The sequence below is a fragment of the Lepidochelys kempii genome, chromosome 7, assembly GCF_965140265.1.
Source record: "Lepidochelys kempii isolate rLepKem1 chromosome 7, rLepKem1.hap2, whole genome shotgun sequence".
NCBI classification, from domain to species: Eukaryota; Metazoa; Chordata; order Testudines; family Cheloniidae; genus Lepidochelys; species Lepidochelys kempii.
In genome coordinates, this window is record NC_133262.1 from 91,175,983 (window position 1) to 91,197,590 (window position 21,608).

General features: G+C 38.7%; 2 protein-coding genes across 9 annotated transcripts in view; both read right to left on the reverse strand.

Annotated features, from left to right (window-relative positions):
• ATAD1 (ATPase family AAA domain containing 1) overlaps window positions 1-21,608 on the reverse strand; it is a 448,511-nt gene that overhangs the window by 287,576 nt on the left and 139,327 nt on the right. The gene's annotated exons all lie outside the window — the stretch shown is intronic.
• RNLS (renalase, FAD dependent amine oxidase) overlaps window positions 1-21,608 on the reverse strand; it is a 144,745-nt gene that overhangs the window by 8,775 nt on the left and 114,362 nt on the right. For 4 of the 8 annotated variants that reach the window (XM_073353770.1, XM_073353765.1, XM_073353766.1 and 1 more), the window contains one exon: window positions 6,768-6,943. In XM_073353770.1, the coding sequence (XP_073209871.1) occupies window positions 6,768-6,943 (176 nt within the window). Of the gene's footprint in view, window positions 1-5,117; window positions 5,179-6,767; window positions 6,944-8,174; window positions 8,255-11,394; window positions 11,513-15,253; window positions 15,306-21,608 lie in introns of those variants that run through there. The other 4 variants (XR_012160021.1, XM_073353769.1, XM_073353771.1 and 1 more) reach the window with 4 other exon arrangements.

Sequence of the window (21,608 nt, forward strand, 5' to 3'; positions counted from 1 at the left end):
CGTTAACTAAAAAATGACTTAATCAGTCTTCACATAAACGTACTATAACATTTAAGAGTTCAGATGGCAAATCTTGCAAAGCAGGAAATGTCTGTAACATTGAAACATCAAATAGGGTATAGCTACAGAGCATTGGTTCAATCATTGCCCAGTTTCCTCCACTGATAATATTAAATCTATGTAGCTGCTCCTCAGTATCCCAGTAATAGAAACCCATAAACCTCTTTTCCCAATCCTATATAATACACCAATTGATAAAAAAACACAACTCAATAGAATATTTGGGGAGTTTAAAATTGGCAACCTTGCAGGGAAAATCCAATTTAAAATGACCATGTCAGTGGGAGAATCCAGATGATGCCAACACTTACTGAAATAAAATGTTTTTAAAATTTCATTTAGTCAGTGTCTATTAATTTCAAGTTTCAGAGTAACAGCCGTGTTAGTCTGTATTCGCAAAAAGAAAAGGAGGACTTGTGGCACCTTAGAGACTAACCAATTGGTTAGTCTCTAAGGTGCCACAAGTCCTCCTTTTCTTTTTATTAATTTCAAGGTACTTGGAATTCATGGAGGGGGAAAGAGGGTTTATTTTTGGTAATGTGTTTTATGCCAGGAAAACTTGACTAATGGTATTAATGTGTTAAACAACATAGTAAAAGACCATGATGGTTTTTTAAACCATGCTTCACATTTTTACACCTTGTTCTAACACGTTTCCATTGTATGTGACAAGATTGAATGTCCGTATTGTATGAAATTGTTACTTCTCAAAGCAGCTCATAGCAGTTATTCAGCACTGTAAGAGCTAATGCAGGAGTGGCAGCGTGGACTTAAAATAAGTGAAATCAAGCCGGAAGAGAAGGGAGAGGGAATAAAGAAGATAAGAACTGTGTTGGAAGTTGATGACAGAAACAGACAGAGGAGGAGCGTGGGAAAAAAGTAGCCAGAGAAAGGAGGGAGGGAAGGAAAAATAAGACTGGAGGAGTTGAAAAAGAAAATAATCCAGAGAGAGACAAATAAAAGAAAAACAAAGAACAACAGAAATTTGGGAGATAACAAGGTAGAAATGAGGAAAATAATGCTAGAGATTAAGGAGGAAAAAAGTGAAAGATGCAATTTTCCCCTCCATCATTTCTTGACTGTCTAAACTCTCTTGGATCAAAAATGTGTTTTGGTTGACCCAGGTTACCTTGGAGTACAATTGTAAGCTCCAGTTTATTAGTGAAATCCTGGCCCCACTGAAATCAATGGGATCTGTGCTCTTTGACTTCAGTATGATCAGAACTTCACCCCTTATGTTTTTTTATTTGCTGCTGACAACAGAAGGTCACATATACTAACTCAGTAATTAACAGGAAGAGAAATGAATACTCTGCAGAATATAATTCTCATTGGACGTGTCTTAACTGAGCAAATAGAATAAGTGTGTGGGGGGAGAGAATGTACATAGTAATCACGCCGATGTAGAATGCTATGGGTCAAATTAAGGATCAAAGTTGGATGACCAAATCATGGGCTTAATGGGGACAAAAGCCCAACAATATTAAGTAATATCATCAACAGTATTAACATGCCCTTAACAAAAATAGAAAAATATAAAAGTAAAATATCTAAACAATTAAAAAAGTAAAGAACATCTCACTATTGGGTAACTTTTTTTCCCCCATTGCAACCAAATCTGCGTCACTTTTACACTTTTGACCAATTAGGAGGCATTAAAAAAAGCACTAACAAGCTCAATTATTCATAGACACTGAAAAGAATATGATGATGAGTATGAGCTGCATTTATAATGCATCCATTCAACCCTCTGTTATGTAAACACCTTATGGCATAGAATACCTCCAGTATTTTCCAATGTGGACCAACTACAAAAGAAAACCCCATCCTTTTGTGTTTTACATTATTAGCAGGTTAGAAAAGCACCTTCCTTTCAGGAGGCAACTCTTTAAGGGGAATTTGCAGCAAATTATAATCCATCATCTAATATTAAACACGAGAAATAATTTAGTCTGGTCTGTGTACTGTATACCCTGCCAGAGATCATGTTTCCATTCAGGTCAGTAGTTATTTCGAAGTTTTTCTAATAGGTCAATGTCATCAAGCATAAACAATGGAGGAAGGGCTAGTAGGGGGACAGGCTTTGTATGTTGCTCATTCAATCTTTCATTTTCCCCTTGTGAATTTTTTTTGTTTCTAATTTGTAAATGATGAGAGAAAGGTGAGCATTCAACCTTTTAAATATGACTTTGCATTGATCAAATGAGACAAGGTGATCATTTGAATCTGTATATTTTAATCAAAACAATGTATTTGAGGTCCATATTTGTAAGTCACCCCATTCTGCATGTAACAATGCTGGACATTTCTGGACTTTTTTAAAAGACACTGCCCAGAAAGCGGTCATCAAAGCCATCCTCTAGCCATATTGTGTAGGCTATTCTCCACACCCCCGCACCCCTCATGTAAAGCGACTCTATCAAAGAGACATCCTGAATAGGGAAGTCTTTGATTCTAGATGCTAATATAGTCTTATCATAATTAAACCATGGGATACAGAAGTGTAGCTGTGCTGCTAAGTAGTATCAGTCAAAGTTTGGAAGCACTAATCCCTCATCCTCTATGGGTAATTGTAATGTCTTCATTTTAATCCTGGATTGTGTTTGGCCCATATGAAAGACATAACTTCTGTATTTAATTAACAAGCAGGACAAATCCTGCCTAAAAGAGTCACGGAGAAGACCCATATATCTTTCTATTTCCTTTTGCTTTGGTGGCAGCAGCTTATCATAATTTAAAATAAAGCTAATTTTAAGGAAATTAGTGATTTCTGTACTCAGGTATTTAATTTGAGTAGTGATTATTTGTATGGGGCCCTCCTTCTGATATAGGGATGGAGTTTTATCAAGATAATAGCTCAGTTTTATGTCAACATTATTTTCAAATTTGAGAGTTCTCTACATTCTCCTAGTATGTTAAAGTCTCATGATAATTCTTCCTATGGAATGGCGATATAAACTAAAAAGGTGTTGAAATAAATGAGTTTGTTTTGTACTGGTCCTGTTTATATCTTCTCTTGAAACTTATCCTGAGTATTTCAATTGCCAAGGTCAAGAGTATGCCTAAAAGTGGGTATGCTTGATATAGTCCTTTGGTTTTAATGACATACTTTTTGTTTGATCAAAGATTAAAACCCTGGTCTCATCCAGAAAATCCAACCCAGTGAGCCTTTTTTCATTTTTTAAAAAAATTGCTGTCACTCTGCAGCATTTACATGAACAAAACATGTATTTTATAAATATTTTGATACCAGAAACATTAGGCTCCAATTTCAGCCTGAGAATGAAAACTTAACTACTGTAGAACGCTAAAAGAGAAGTCATGATAATATCAGAGTTCTTGTTATATCTATTAAAATTACAGGGAAACAATATAAAAATTATTGAACTGTATAAAATGAGAAAGGGAATGGTTGAAATGATTGGTGATTGGAGAGAAGGCTATGGCTTGTGAGTGAAACCATCTGTCACTGGATGTTGAGAGGGGAGTGGGTAGAGTTGTAAATTGTTTAGGGACTTTATATCTTTGAATCTAGCAACTTCTAAAAAATGGGCAGAGCATATAATAGCATTTATGTTGTGGTTTAATTTTTAATTACTGAAAAATGGACAAATTCCAGGACATAGAAAAGATAATGGCAAAATACAGTATTTTAGAAAGACGAGAAAAAGAGCCTATTATGCAAAGTAAGGTTCATTATTATAAAATAATTGTTATTGTTTCATTCTATATAAAATATTTAGCAGTGTGTGTGGATTTTATCACCTCCCCAAAAAAATCTGACCCTCAGGGAAAACGCATTTTGCAAGGGCTCACAAGGTATAAATTATCTTGGAGAATGTACTTGTTAATTCTATTCAGTACCATGAAATTAAATGCCTTTTTTTAGTCCTTTACTTAATACACATTCTCATGGTGAAATAAACCAGAATTACACCATACACAATACATATGGATCTATACCACCAACAGCCCCATGATAAAACTCCATCATATAGCAGTTAAACAGAATATTACAATTAAGAGCACTGTGATGTATGAACACAATTAAATGAAGTTTGCAAAATATGCTACAATAGCATTCTATTGTAATAATGCAATGGAAGATGGGTTTATTTTGTTTAGCTCAACAGCTGGTTTTGTTTTGTGAGCTCTTCCTTGATCCAGTCACCATGTCTCCACCTGTCTTTCTTTAAAGCACACCTAATCTAAATAGCCCCTCAAACCATACCCCTCCACTTGAAGTGAGAACTAGATAGACATCAGATAATGTAGAAGAGAAGAATCTAAATAAAATTAGATTATTAATACATTATCTAATTTATTATACTTAACTAAAATAATTTATTAATTATATTAAGGATTATAGTGGACAGCAACTCAACATGAGCTCCCAGTGTGATGCTGTGGGGAAAAGGCTAATGAGGATGTATAAACAGGAGAGTAGGACATAGGAGTTTGGAGATGATTTTACCTCTGTACACAGCATCTGTGAGACCAATACTGGAATACTGTACCCAGTTCTTGTGTCTACATTTTAAAAAAGATGTTGAAAAACTGGAGAGAGTGAAGAAAAGAGCCACAAAAAATGATTCAAGGGCTGGAGAAAATGCCTTAGAGTGAGAGACTTAAAGAGTTTAATCTTTATCAAAAAGAAGACTGAAAAGGAACTATTAAAATCTATAAGTATCTTCCCGGAGAGAAAATACCAGCCAGTAGAAAGCTATTTAATCTAGCAGAGAAAGGCTGAACAAGAACCTAATGGCTGGACATTAAAGCCAGACAAATTCAAAATGAGAAATAAGGCATAAATTTTAACTGTGAGGGTGACTAACCTTTGGACAAAACTACCAAGAGAAGTGGTAGATTCTCCATGTCTTGATGTTTTCAAATCAAGACTGGATACCTTTCTGGAGTTAGTCAAACAGAAGTTACTGGGCTCAATGCAGGGGCAAAGGGGTGAAACTGAATGATCCGTGTTATACAAGACTAGATGATCTAATAGTCCCTTCTGTCTTAAAAAATCTATGAACCTATTAACAACATGTGTACTAAAGTCAGTCCTCACCTCCTGTTTTGAGTGCCTTTGTCTAGCGACTATCTCTTCTGGTCTTGATTCTGTAATGGAATTCATATGAGCAGGATCCAGAAGCCTGCACTGCGCTTACTCCACAATCAAGGTCTCTCTTCACTCTCTGGGACAGGGATCATGCTTCTGACTTAAAGCATGCAGCATGCTATTGGCATGTTGGGTGTTATTGTAATCGGAATTATCAACTATAATAATAAACATGGTAATTAAATTACCTAGCTGCCATAATGATAGGCACTGTGGGAATTAATAAAATAATATTAAATGATTACTAATCAGAGAACTCCATGAGTATTTTCAGTGTAAATGGTTTTCAGGAATTTGAATCCATGTAACAACGTTTTGTCCTAGGGTTTGGATATCCTGAATGTTTTTATTTAAAAAAAATTGAGAGATGTTTATTAACACAAAAAAGCAAAGAAAATGTATAAAACACATGTTTCTAAATAAAAGTAACAAATGATTTTCAAGAAAAATATGAAACTATGTTAAGTTCCTAGCTACACAATTTATTTTTAAAAACATTGTGAACTGGGAGCTGACTTGGCAAATATGTTTTTGTATATGTAGCTTATAGCAAATGAAAAAATGTTACCAACTAGGCCAGATTCTTAAACTTGGTTGCAAGCCAGTGTAACATGAACAGAACTTACAACCAGTCCTTTACAGTCACTTTTGCAGATTTCATAGAAAGTAAAAACCTTTGAAGTAACTAACTACTTTAAGTAAACATTTTGCATGAATGTCCAGGTTTAATTTTGCCAATGTCATTTAACTTAAGAGGTTCTGAGTAAACATCGACATACTGTATATTTCAGTGCTTTCGGAAATTACTAACCGTTTCCTTTGGGGTTTTTTTGAGACATTTAAAATATCCACATTTTTCTGTTATTTTCCCTAAGATAACTTACTTTACGTTTAATTTTCATGTACTGGCAAACAGAACTGGGCCAAATACACTGGGAGTATTTGCTTCTCAGCAGTAGGTTGGGAATTTTGCTAATACTATCACCTATTCACCAACACCTGGAAAAGGCAGGTTGAGTTACTATATTAAATAATACAGCAAAAATCTTGTTGAAATGCATGGGTCCATGAGAAAAGGGCTGCTGAATTATTTCCTTGCTGTACCCCTTACAACATGCCCTACTTTCACATATAGTGAACTCTGGGTAACTTTATTCTTTGTACAAAAGGGATAAAAAATGCTAAAAATGTTCAGTAGTTCAACCCACCCACCCCACACCCAGCTAGTGAAAATTATTTTGCCGTATTCTTTATGTAGAAGTTTAACTATGGATGAATCCATTATGGATACTGATTATCCTTCATAATCAGATTTTAACCTACTTACTCTCTGTAAACCTGTGGATAGTTGATAATGCACTTAGCTTTAAGAGTCCTGTATACAGTGGATACAGTATACCTGTAAAATGGCAGTGCCCATATATCCATATAGTAGCTTTCATCCAGAATGATTGATTGTAAAGCAGTCTACAAATTGATTGTACAGATATACAAGAGCTCAATATTATAACATCGTTTTCTTCAGAGTAAGCTGTAATATGATGGCCTCTCTGTTACTCACAGATCATTCTTTATGATAGATAATTACCTGAGAGTATCTCCACTTCTGGCACTTGATGCTAGTTGGTTTAGGCAGACCTGGCATAATATTTTCCAGCTGATCCAGGATTATCGGCTGCACCTTTTCCTTATCCCATTCTAGATGTGCAATTCCAAATGGTACACTGGTGTGCACAACAACAGATGGCCCAAATTCGGAAGACTCTGTATGGGTGACACAGAAGGAAAGACAACTGCTTTCAAAAATAACCCCAAAACTTTCACTGAATCAACTGAACTAAGGATTGGTTACACTGCTCCTAAATTTAAAAACTTAGTTGTGGAAATTGATAATAGATGTCATGGATGTCAGTCTGCCTAAAATGAAATTAAACAGAATACCTTACAGGTACCAGCCACCATCCTTACTACTAAAAGTTATTCAATGTATCTTTAGGAGAGACTCAGACACATAGTGTAGACACTTAAGGCTACATTTTCAAAGTGGCTTCAGTTCCTCCCTCAAGTTATTGGATGCACACTCTTGTTCCCCCAAGGTTTTTTGTGACCCCCCCTCCAAAGATTTTTTGCCTATATTGAGCAGATATATCTAGGTAAGGTACCATTTATGATGTAGACATCCATTTACTACAGTGGGAAGTGAAACAGAGGTCTTTAAGTTAAGCAGACCATGTACTAAATCAGGCCAGCAATACTAACAACTTCACTTGTTAGTGCAGAATGTTCTTCTTTATTAGGGTTTAATACCATGACTTAGTTTGATAGATATACAATTTGAGCCTGGGTTTTCATCTCTGCAGAGATGTCAAGTTATTTGCTGCTCATTCTGAATTATGCACAAGTGTGTATCAGAAAATGACAAATGGATGCGAGTAAATAAGAAGTTGGATGTTTTGTTCTACAGAAGAATGTGAAGCTCTTGGGGAACCTATCACATTCCCTGGTGCATGTAATTTGGGTCTGGCTAATTTCCAGAGATTTCATCAGGCCCATTAGGGATTGCTGTTATGGGGAGGAAGGAAGACGTGAGCCCATTGGAAGGGAAGAGTGGGTCAGGAATCCTACTGCAGTGAATCTTGACTGAGTCCAACTCCCTTGCCCAGTAACGGTCCTCTCCCTTGCAAGACTACTCATTGAGATCAGCTTTCCCCTGATGCTGGGTCTTATTCTATTTCAGTCTAAGAAATAACAGGAGGGAGGCTGCAAGTGTCTGCAATAGAGGTTGATGGTGGGGACTGGAACAACCTGCTGCAGTCCTGCTCCCTTGACAGACACCAGCCTGTTGCGATGGGATCCAACAACTGAATCCTACATGCTGCTAAGCTCCCTGGGTCTCGGTAGAGATAGATTGTTCCTAGATCTGGGTCTCACAGGTGCATGTTTGACATCATTCTTGGCTCCAATCTGCCAAATCCACAGAACCAGTGTCACAGACCTCCTGAGGCCCCCAGTTGCTTGGACACATTCCCTTCAGAGTCCCCATGGCTGGAGAGTTCTGGTTCCCCTAGTTACAGCCTTCAGGGTCCATGTGGCAGTAAAGCAAGGAAACATAGGCTTAGCAAATGAATTACTTACACACACACACATACACTTTACTTTTGAAAAGCCTAAGAGCATTACAGATCAATGTAAAACAAAACAAAACTCTTGAATGCACTGCCCGTGCCCCAGTCTGCTCCCCAACCCCTTTTTGTGTGTTTCTGGGTTTGGTTCCAATCCACAGAGGCAGTGCTGCCCCCAAGCTGCAGGCCCTGGGGTCCCCACTTCAGAGGTTGTCTGCTTGGTGGGCTGCCCCAGAGACATAGACCCTGGAAGCCATGGGGTCCCCAGCTCAGAGGCCGTCTGGCAGGCAGGCTGCGGCAAAGCCTGATGAACTAGAAGGAAATGAACTAGAAAGAAATCAGATATGATTGCAGATGAACTAGAAGAAAATCAGATATGATTCTTTCAGAACACAGATATATTGCCTAACTGTCACAGGAACTTCCTTGTATGGAGCATATTTGTGGGAGGATAGCCCTTTTCATAAGACTTTAAAAGCAGAAGCTGGGAATCTAGAGGAGGATTTATTGTAAAGAGGGAACGAAAAGCGATGGAACTGCACTGGAAAGGAGAGCATGCCACATTTTGGGGACATGGGAAGCAAGTTGCCTAAGAAGCATACACACCCTCAGCACCACATAGTAAATATACTCACCTTAGGTGCAAAGAGTTAAGTGGCACGGGCTTTGAGGCAGCCTACTGCCAGCGACCTATGTGTTTACACTGGCCACCAAATACAAAGAATAATGTAAAATCATGAAGCTTCCCAGGCAGAAAAGAAGAACAATAAAAAGGGAAAGGCTCCTATTAGCTAAAGTGAGAAGACACAGCATGTCACTGTATCACACAGCAATGAGGAACAGCAATCAGGAGATGTGTTATTGTTGGGAACAGCAGAAGAGAACTTCCTGTAATTTCGCTTGAAACCTAAACAGCTATGAACTTAAAACAGTGGTTATTGGAAGGGCATTTTTTAAAATTAAGGGTTATTCTTGGATGCTAACGTTCAAAAACAAAAACAGAGCAAATCAGAGTCTTTAAAAATGGCCAAGATCTTGGCCAACTTCATTGTAGTTCTGTAAACACAGTAGTGTGGTAGAGCATGTTAGCTCACAAAAGTAAAATTATATGAGATAAGTTTGTCTGTTACAGCTCTTCCAGTATGCATTGGATTTGTCCAAGTTAACTTTAGCTGATTGCAATCACACAATTTATTTTTCACTATGAAATTTCAAATTTGCCTATGTTCTAGCTCCACTCTGCTGTCAAAATATAAACAAGTTCCAACCATGTGGCATGACCCCACTTTTCTTCTGTATGACTATTCTAATATTCTGGAGGGTAGGTCATAGTAAAATGTAAAGCACACTGGCCTACTGTAGCTCAAGGGGATTGTGATTATCTGTCAAGAACCAGGACTCCTATTGCTGCTTTCATCCTTTTAGAACTCTCTGAAACACAGCAGCAAATGCCAAGCGTAATTTAAACAAATAACATCCCAAACTCTGACACAGACAAGCAGCCACACCCATGACAGCTAGAGTATGAAAGTATGAGTCAAAAGGAGAAAGCACTTCCTCTTTCAGATCTGAACTGTTGAAGAACTGCATGGTGTACAACCACAAGTGATGTGATGTACTATCAAGTGTTCTAAGAGCCTGAGTATCATAACTAATTTGCTTACATATTTACATAAATATATGAATTCTGTCAATTTATATTGACCCCATGATGCATTTAAAAACACAGCGTACAAACCTTAAAATTGACTTTTTTTTCTTTTTTGTCCATCTTTTTCATTTCTCGTAACATGTTACTTTACTTTTCTCATATAACTCTCTCTCTCTCTCCCTTTCATGATGTTCTCTTTCCTCTTCCTGTTTCTACCATGGACTATTTTCTTCTCTGGCTTACCTTCCTCTCCCTTCATTTCACCCATTGCCCTTTCCCCCTTCCCGTGCCCAGCAGTGGGTAGTGAGTCAGAGAAAAGGGGACTGGGAAGGAGCTGCTGTTACTTGGCAAAAGATGGAGAGGTGAAGGAGATGCTGGCAAGTGGAAGGGAAAGGGAAGTGCTGCTTGTGTCTGGGTGGGCAAGAAGTGCTATGGCCTTGCAGGGGAGCACACAGCCTGCACCTGCTGTTCGATGTGCACAGAAACTGGGGGAGATGTCACTCATCTGGACTGCATGTGTGATTGTGCATAATCCCTTTCTGTCAGCGGGCATTTCATTTTAGCAGCAGCTCCTTTACTATTATGAACTGTTAACCAAGGGTGAGAAACTCCATCTCGCGATGGGATGTGTCAGCTGCAGGTTTGGTTTTATTTTAACCTATCTTTCCTCATATATATCTTGCAATGCAAATTAATATATGTAATGTCCTGAGACATAAAGAGAAAATAAACATAGATAATTGGAAACATGTATACCAAACAAATCAAAATCAATGTAAAAGTTCAAGGAGTGGGGCAGAGTTTTTTATAAAAATTAATCATAGACACATGTAGGTTTACATACACACAAGAAATAATCCTTCATAAACAACACAAAATCGTTCATGGCACACAGAAACCATATTTCAGGTTGCTCCAAAAGGACAACCTCTGGAGCAATATGAGACTTGAATTATCATGAAAAGCTAGTAAGAATCAGAAAATTAATTTTAAGGTAAATATAAATTTCAGACCAAAACCTGTTTTTTTTGTTTTGTTTTTGTTCAATTATCATTGGAATAATCCAATTGTTCTTCATAGTTTGATTGACCATATATTTTGGCATCCAAAAATTATTTGCAAAGTTGAAGTGCTGGAATAAAGCAAATACTTACATTCTCTGTGCTTTAATAATAATGATGATACAAAAAGCAGATGTAGTTAGTGGGATAAAGCACTCCTACCTGGGAAATTATCTCTTATAAAATGCATGTTCTTAACAAGCAGTATCAACTCTCTCTTGTCTGGATTGAGTCTCAGCCAGCTCACTTCCATCCATCCCAAACCCTATCCCATCTATACAATGGCATATTAGACTGAGCCATCCAATTCAGATGAAAAGACTTAGAAGTGTATGCCATCCACATGCTGATGGCAGCACAGCACAGCCCCATTGCACTTACCATCTCACTATCTCCCCCAATGGCTTTTTAAATACATGTTGAACAGAAGTGGCGTTAGCACATAGCCTTGTAGAATCAGACAAGAGAACCTTCGGGGCATCCCTTGGATTCTCCTGTCCTGAAAAAACAAAACATATAAAATGTGAACTAGTCTGCCCAAGCCAAGGTCCACACCTGAACCACCAAAAGCTCATGATCAATGATACTGTAAACTGCTGATAAGTCTAAAAAAATTGCCATGGACATGGAGAAGGAAAGAGTGAAGAGGAGAAAGTCCCAGCAGGAAAATGAGAGAGAGAGGCAGCAGACCCAAATGGTGCAGACCCTGGTTGACCTAAGATTCAAAAATTCTGGACTCCCCACTCTCTGCAGTCCTTAGAGAACTCCATGGTAGCAACTCCCTATGTCCCCCAATATCCTATGTGACATCATGGGTCACATCCTTACGCTTACCAGTCCATGCCAGAGGACAGAAAGGAAAACCATGGCTTCACAAACACTGACCTGTGAGAACCATGGCTGGTGTATGTGTAGCCACAATGGACTACATTTATACACTGAAATGGACAGAAATGTGTAGTGCCTTTCCAATTTTAACTTTTAATCTATATTTGGTGTGAATAGCATCCTGGTCTGTCCAGGAAGGTAGATAGACTCCTTATTGGTGCAAACTCTGGCATCCTGAACTTTTCCTGTGCAACCCACATTGGCATCCACAAATCAGCCTCTGTGGTTGACAAGAGCCTGCAAAACAATGAAGTACCCTTTGCGGTTTATGTACTCACGTGCTCCATGAGAAGAGCAAACTATGGGCGCATAAGTCCTATTGATGGCCCTGGCACAATTTGGAAACCCTATTCTCTCAAATAACATCCCAATCAAAACCAGCATTTACTGCAGGGACATTGTTTACACCAAACGCCTTTGGGTAAATCACATGCCGGATTGCATCAAAAAGTTCTGCCATGACAGCCCCCACAGTTGACTTTCCAACACCAAACTGCTCAGCAATGGACCTGTAGCAGGCTGAGATAGCCAGCTTCCAGATGGTTATGGCAGCCCTCATGCATGTGCATTGATGGTGGAGGGTTGGAGCAAGCTGCTTGCAAATCTCCAGAAATGAAGCTTTCTTCATGCAAAAGTTCTGGAGCCATTGCTGGTCTTCCCAGCTCTGCATGGCTATGTGATCTGCATGGCCCGTGCTTGTGATCCTGCTCTAGAAGCACCAGTCAACACTCCTTAGCATAAGCAACTACACTGAGAATTGTGAGCCGCATCAGCCAGCTTGAGTCTGCCATGTCTGTATCATCGTTGTCCTCCTCCAAAAGTGCCTTCGGTAGATCAGAAAATGCCACTGAAATGTCCACCAGCTGCTCTGCCCATTTCCTGACACAGGAGTGAAAGTGCAAGCAGGGCAAGTTCTTCAAATGGTAACTCCTCCATGTTTCAGACTGCTGTTGCCAGGAGCATGTAGCTCAAAAGACTGCTCGGCAGGAAGTGTTGGCAAGCTGCAACAAGTTCCTGTAAAGTGCCATTGGATGAACAGTTAAGTTTTCCCACAGTGCACCACAAACTAAGGACTAGAGCTGCTACAGCTGGGGAGGATGCTAGGAAGCCTGGGATAGTCTGGTTTGGCTTAGCTCTGCATAGTGCAGTATAGACGCATGAGCCTGGGTGTGAGAGGTGGGTCCAGAAAGTCTAAACCCAGGGTCAATATTCAGTGTGGATGCTCAAACCTGGGCTTATAAACACTGTGCGTGTGGGCTCGAGTCCCACAGAGCTGGATTTACACTGCTATGTAGACATACCCATAGCTATTTAATCCATATAAGCAGGCCTCAGTCTCTTGACCTTGTTTTAGGTAATTTAGCTGTGACTAGTGCAAGGGAAGTAATTTCTTCCTGCATTTTTTTTCTTGATGTTTCAGCCTCCTTTGACTTCAGGATCTGCAGCAAATATACTTTTTAAAAGGTAGAGTCTGTCCTTTAGTCTCTGGGCATCTTTATCAAGCTCCTGACACTGGTAACTCCTCTCAAACCCACTGGCTCAATGCCAATAATTCAGTTTAACATCTGTCTCTTCAGATCACAAGGGACAAGTGAGAAATGATCCTTGAAAAATATTGGACCTATTGACAGACATCTGTGTTAACAAGAATTCACTAAAAGGCATATCCAAAACAGGTGTTTTTCTCCAGCTGATCAATGTCTTTATTCTCAATATTACCACCATATACTGCAACAGCGGAAAACTAACTTAATATAAGTTCATACACTGAGTTTCTTATGAATTATGAAGGACATAGTCATAACTGGACTAGTTTTTCTTGTTTACCATGTCACAAAATATTGACAAATGGCAATACTTGATTAAAGGTGAAAAATTCAGAGATTAAATCCATCTCTTTGAAGATTCATTTTACTTTCAGTTATACAGAAAAGAATAATATATTATGTTATGTTTGGAGTATTATCTCAATGGATTCTTTTTCAAAACCTGTAAGAAGCAGAAAAGAAAAGTGGTCTTTTCATGCATTTATATCTTGCAAAACACACAATTTGGCAGGAAAGAGAATCAGGAAAGGAGAGTATGAGATTCTGAATGGGAAAGCTTCATGAAATGTGCTTATTTGTATTTGGCTTGGATAGCATTCACTTGTATTAATTTTGTGATTTAAAGCACTTAGGCAAATTATTATTGTTCACTCCTTTTCTATAAGCCTTTCTTCTTGGAAACTCAGTTTTATTCACTCAAGTTTAACAGATATATTTTAAACTTTTAGCTCAAAAGAATCTTAATTAAAGATACAATACATTATCCATGATGCAACAATTCATCAAGTCTCTAGCACCAGAGTCTTAGCTGAAAAATGACTTCTGTGTTTAAATAGTGAATAAAATTTGAAAAATATTTTGGGCTCTTTGCGTCAGTTCTGTTCTCTTTGCTTTGCGCTACTGAACAGGCACAAAGTGAACAGATTATGGCTGGAGCTGGTCAGCAGAGAATTCCCTTTGTGCAGGGGAAATCTCTGCAGGGATGTGGATGACAAAGGCAGATGCTGTGGCAGCCACCCCTAACCTTTGGTGAAGGGGAAGGAATGAGGCATGCTAAAATCAGGAAGCGGTTGTATCAGAGCAGAGCTCTACTACATCCATCTTCCACGGGCATAAGTTAGAGCAGGCCCTTAACTGCTCCAAATTCTGTAAGGGCTAACTCGCACATTATCAGGGAGCGGCAACTGGCTCAATATTGCCTCCACCCTGCATCCTAGCAGAGCTTGGACACAGTGGAGAATTAAGTCCTTTCATTTTTCTATTTGTTTTAGTGCTGTATTCTGTCAATTCTTTTCATTCTATGTTGAGTAATAGTTGACTCTTCAAATACTGCTACTGATTTCAGTGAGGCTACTTACAGAATAAGGTACTACTCAAACTGACGAAAAGGTGTCAGAATATGGCCCTTAAGGTTTTAAAGAAACTTTGGTATATATAGCATACAATATTAACAGCTTAAAAACTAGATCACTTCTATTAGTCAAGTAAAAGCTTCTGTTATCTTTAAAAATAAAACAAAGAATGTTGGTCCAGAAATTCTATCAAGTCAGGCTGTATAATCATTCAATTTAGAAGAAAATTTAGAGCTTTCAAGATAGCAGCAATCTGTGATCAGTGTGATGATGTTTGTTACCGGATGTGCCCGAAAACTTCTGGCAAACTGTATCTTTAGCTCAGCTAAAAAGTGGAGTTCAGGAATATTCAAAGTTTAGTGCTCTATTGGCAGATGGCAAATAGTCCGACAACATTACAATGGTGCTTGGCACAGGGTCAGTCTCTACATATTTTGTGACCTGAGAACTTACCTTTGATTCTGGGATGCCTCAGTCTTGAGATCAGAGAAGCTGAAAACTATACCTTTTATGAAGAGAAGGAAGAAATGGAAAATGGTAGATTTAAAAAGCAGCAGCAGGTTCAGAAGACAAAGGCCTAAAAACAGTGAGATATTCTAGCTTGTGAGCTGTTTTAATTATACAAGAGAATATTGGGTGAACATCTTGAATTCCTTTCCTCTCTGTTCTGAATTTTGATCAGGTTAGTGCTGAGTGCCCATGCAAAAGAACAAGGAACGTCTGTACTCTTTAGTCCTGTGTAAGATAAGGTCAGGATTTGACCCCGTGTGAAGGACCCTATAGTTGTTTCAAATAGCTGTTGAAGTGAGTATTGGGCAGTCCTCACAGAGAAGAGGCCAACGTTTCTGTAAAAATAAAATAAAAGCCAGCTGTATTTGTCCAAAGATAATTATACACCCTGAGAGAATGTTATGTGCTTGGCCTGAACTGGTGATCACTATTCAGTTCCTATGCTAAAAAGATCCGACACCGACAAAACATTACCACATTAACACCCTTGTTCTGCCTCCACAGAGGCGCCAAGGACTGAATGTACAGAGAACATCCTCACTCTTAGAAGTGGTCGCGCTGGCTCCTGACTGAAGCACGTTTGTGGGGAGTGTGAGAAAACTTGTACAACAGCCTGTGTTTGCTGTATCTGCTTTGTGGTTTAGAGAGAAGACTCAATAACTTTCAACAAAACAAAAGCCACTGTGAGCTCTGAAACAACTAATAGCCACACCCTAACTTCTGGCTTTAGCAAAACAGAAGAAATTACTTCCATGTAATCACTAAGGTGTCCAACAATACAGAAGTCCAGAAAAATATTCCCACTGGTTCTAACACTGGTTCAGCTGAACAATACTACAACTAGAAGGAACAACACTGCGGCCTGGGGAGTGAGGCCCATTTTCACCACTTGTTTGGTTATACCTGTTTCCAGGCAGGTTTAGTAAATCAGTGGCAAAAACTGTTCTGGTCACCAGAGTACTGTCTATACTGGGAATCCCACCATTATTAACAGGGGTTGCTGGGAATTTTTTGGTAAGTCTCTCCCTCACATCAGTAGCCAAAGGGACTTATAAACCTCAGTTTGCAACTAGAACATCTTTATTTATAAGGCTGCCATAAGAACGGTGTCATCTTTCACAGAGGAAAATCTACCAGGTTTTTTTCCCCTCATGTTCCAGGGAAGTGGAGGATACCAGTGTCACAAAACCTGGAATTAGAAGAGAAGATTTAAAAAGGAAAGATATTGTTTCCTAGTGGGTAGATTTTGATGGCACTTAATGCGAGGCATGGAGTACTTTCTTACATTATCCAAAAAATCCAATTTGTCTGTGAAGAGTGGGGGTTGGGATTTTGCTTTCTGTTAGGCAAAATAAGCTATTAAAGCTAGGCAGACAACTGACAAAGGAGAGCATAAATGCCACTCTGTGCCAATAGCAGCAGAGAATCTGGGGCTAAAGTGGAATGGCCTCACTTGTTCCTTGAAACCTTGTGGATACAGCTGAACTGCCTCACTATTTCCAGGAAGGGAAGAACAGTTCAATTCCTCAGACTAGAAGAGAGGTCAGGATCTAGATTTAATAAAATTACATCTAAACTAAAAATAACTAATAAAATTCTAGACCCTAAAAGAAACAGGAAAAATACACAGACTTTCCTCCAAAATGTCAGTATTAATGGAATCTATTTTATTGGTTGGTAAAAGAACAGACTGATCTTGAATGTCTCTTAAAAATTCCCATGGTTTGCAGAGGTTCTTTATTCTGCATGGTATCACTGTAATGTACGTACGTCTTAGAAGAACTCACGTAAGAGGAGTATGAGCAGTATTAGATTTCTGATCTAGTATTTCTTTATCCTCATGATTGTTTCTGACTGGCTTCATAATAAGGAGGCAGACTAGGCATGGGATTATGAAGGAAATCCACATGTAATAAGCTGTAGACTCTTCCATGAGACAAAACTTTAGCTGTTGCCTATTCCTAAAACTGCTCCATCAGTACTGAGGGATAAAGGAGTCTTCCCTTTACAATGTAAAAAGGATACTTAAGAATTATGCTGAGCCTGAAACCATGAAAATGTGTTTCCTCTTCCTTTTAAATTATATAATGACATAGCTGATTAAATAAGAGAACGGAACTTGCTACCTTCTGTATGTCATCTGTCTTTATTCCTTTAGAATGTAAAGATTCTGCAGTCTTACAAATATGATTTTTGGAATAATTTTGTTGAAGAATTCCCATTGTCCCTTATAAATATTAATGGGATTTTTAAAACAGCCTATTGTCTAACTCTTTAATATACATAGATACTATGCAGAGAAGTTAATATACAATAGAAGTAGGATCTTTTCATGACGCAATGTTCAAGAACACTACATCTGCAGGTATGAGCCTCATTAAAAAACAGTGGGTCAGCTCTTCAGCTGGTGTATACAGGTGAGACTCCATTGAGGTTACTGGCTGAGCATACTCCATGTAGATACTGGGAATGGCGCAATCAATGAATAATCGTTACTATTGATTTTTCTGTTTTATAATCTAAATCAGGAAGGTGAGACAGCTGAAGTACCTGATACTGTGGTTGTTAAGAAGCTAGAATCCTCAAGTGAGAGTGAGGATATGTAACAGTTGCATTTTAAAACCCTGTACAGATTTTACAAATGCAGGGCTTGGTACAGCCCTGTGGGCGCCACGGGATTTAGTGTGCATCCTCTGAGTCCCCAGGGCCTTTATGGTGGAGGTTGCCCATGGAAACCACAGAATCAGTGCACCACTTGGATGCCATGGCCTATCCACTCCCTGTCTGACTCGGCCCATTGTGGGTTGTGCTTGCCATCTTCTGACCCACCAGAGTAGGAGTTGGAGTCAGCTTGTGTTGACGTATCCCCCATCGGAGCAGACTTGCTATTACTAGGCCACAGAGTTCCTCTGGTAGAGTTAAATTAGGCCAACACTGAAAACTGCACAGAATAATTTATCATCAAAGAAATCCAGAGCCTTTCGTTTTGCTCCTGAATCAGAGTATTCAAACTGTATCAATTAGTCTCTATTTACAGAGCCAAGTTCTGCCCTCACCTATGCACCTGCACAACCAACTGATGCCAACAAGGTTGTATAGCTGTGAGATCAAGTTTGGTCTTATAGTAGCTGTGTGTAGTAGATTCAAAGGGAATGTTTTCCTTGAGGGGAGTGGTTGGAATTTCTTTCTCAATGACATACTATAAGTGTGATGGGACAGACAGTGCTCCCTCCTCTTTGTTAGCAAAGTCCCCTACCCTATAGGAACAGGGATTTGGGGAACCAAAGCAAGAGCAGCTCTCCTTTGCAGAGAGGGAATACACTAGCCATTGAGTTTATTCCCTCTGGGCCACTATAGCGGCTTCAGAGCTGCTCCAGTGGAGGATTCCTTCCCCACCTGTCCCCTGTGAAGATCCCCAGCAAACAGTGAAGTCAAGGGTTACCTATGTAGATCCCTTTGCAGGATCAAGTCTTATAATGTAACTCAGAGTGGGGACTCTTGAGCAGCACCTCAATACTGTACATTATTTTATACAGCTAGTGGGTCTCCTAGCAATGATATACTTTAATGGCCTGCATCTTCTGTACAGTAAATACAACATAAAATATTTATTTACCTGATCAATAGAGAGTGGTAAGCAATGCCTATGTGAAAGCACAGTAATGCCATGAGTGAACATCATATTCCTTCAAATGAACAAAATTACTATTCCTGTATTATTTCTTGGCTTACGTCTCATCTGCCAATCTGAGACAACTGACTAGCTTTGATAACAAACGGCATCCTATCATGATTTTAGTAACAGTAAATTGTTCACTTTTTATTTGGAAATCTCACCAGCAAAAAGTCAAACCACCACTATAAAGTTCTATTTATTTCTTTTTCCTTATCTGATGTCATTTGCTAGATGAGTCAAAGTGATAATTACCAAGTCTTTTGTAAACAAAAAAAGAAAAGGTTGGTACTTCTGTAACGAGCAATAGAATGTAACAGCTATAAATAACCTTGTCTTTGTGCAGACGGTGTACGCATATATCTATTTTAGCAACATCTATTACTTTGAAAAATAACTGAGATTCCCATAACAGAAGGCTGTAGTGCTCTTCAAGGCTGCAGTTCTGTGTTGTTTACCAATAAGTTTTCATTGGCAATGTAAAACCCAGATAATATAAAATCTTTGCTTAACTTATTGTGTATACATTATTGTACATAAAAGTAGTGGGGCACTGTTCCCCCCACCATGTTTTGTTTGTATCTTAATACTTGCCACCTTTTGTGTGTGTGTGCTTAAGCAACTATTTCTTACTTAAACACAATGTATGCCTATTAAGGCTGCAGTAAGAGAAAAATGAAAGTGTAAACTATTTATATATATACTAAAACTAATCAAAGAAAACTTTGTAAAACAGTGTTTCAGTTACTATACTGCTAATATAAGTAAACTACACATTGAATGCTACTTGTGTGTGTGTAATTATACATATTCCTGTAACATTAGGAGTTGTGTATAAAGAAACAAAAATCTCTCCTTGACAGTTTACTTGTGCTATTCAGATGTTTATATTTTTATTTATTAAAATATCCTTAATAAACAGAGCAAGGGCATGTCTTTCAAACCTCCAATGCTATGCAGGAGCACCCACCATCAGAAATATTTCTCTTTTCTTGCTAACATGCATTATTCTCCCACTCCACGACTAGTTTTCTTGGAACAAAGTTTAATTTTCTAAAATTCAAGTTAACAAGGAACCGAGTACAAAAGAGAGAGCTGGCTGGCTCTTTATATGTTGTAATGAGGCCTTGTGGGAGGCAGTTCATCTGCAATTGCTGGTCCTCAGCTTGTTCAAACCCTGCAACAGCTAGGCAGTTCATTTTTCTTGAGAAATTGCACTTTCCTAGAGAATTTATCATCATGATACTTTGGAGCCTACACTACCAGGTGGAAAGAGTGTGTCATCTTGAATATATAAATTTTGATGATCTTTAGTAACATATTAATATGTCCAAAACACTTGCTACACAGTTGGTTAATTGTGCCATCAATAAACAGCACCATCAGTCAGTATGCCTGGGGCAGTACGAGTCACTGGCTAAAACAAAATCTGAAAAAGACGCCAGGTGATTTTGGTGGGAAAAGGGAAATACTTAGAAACGATGGCCCAAACTACATCATCACCCTCAGTTTGGGGACACACACTCTCTGATCTTCAAGGTGATGCAACAGGAACAAGAAATGCCTGTGATCATCCCCAGTGGCCAAGTGGGGACCTGGCCACATCAAAATAGAAGTTTTTCACCTCCAAGCCTGACTACCACAATTAGCTACTGCAAATGTGAGGACGGAAGAGAAAACCAGGAAGTTTGAGCATGCAACAGCAGCACAGCAAGACTTAAGCATATCACTTTGGAACTTGTTATGTTACATTGGCTCCTTGTTCATTACTGGATTCAGGTCAAGGTCCAGATGGTGATCTTTAATGATCTCACATGAGCTGCCCCTGGGATATCTCAGGAATGGCCTCTCTCTCTGAGACCTACTTGACAGCTGTATTATTTGGGGATGCTGGAGTTAGAAAACAGGGTGAAAACTATATAGCAGGAGGCAAGCCTTTCCAGGCAGCTGGTCCATAGCTGTACCCTTACACCAGTAAGTAGAACAACCTCAGGTTTTCTTGCTGCCTGAGGGAAATATGAGATCATCTCATTGCCACAGCTTTCCCACAATAATAATGCTAAAGAATGGCTTGCCTTACTTCCTAAAGATGGTAATTAATACAATAATAGTTTTAAAATTCCATGTATTTGGTATAATACAAGGAAAAATGAATTCAGTCTTTCTGATATGATTACTTTATAATTTTGTTGGTATTTGGGAAACCCTAGTGATGGGCACACCTGAGTACTTTCACAGTTAGATGCTGATCAGTGCATATACGAAGTATGAATTTAAACTCAATCAGTTCAGACTGAACAAGATAGATTAAAAAGAAATATTTCTAGGTTCATCTGCTTCAGTTCAGTTAAATAATACTACCTTGTATTTATATAGCGCCTGATCCTGAGAATCCTTACTCGCCCATGTTGTTCAGTAGTTCACAGCACTTTTTAGCACAAATATCCATGTGTTTTGCAAAAATGGATAGATTATTATTCCCATTTCACAGATGAAGTAACAGAAGTTCACTGACTTGTCAAGGTCACAGTGAGTCAGTGGCAGTTACTTTTAACATGATCCAAGAGTTGTAGTTTTCCTATGGGATTCTTGCTAACAATGATTAATAAGTACAGTATAATATCT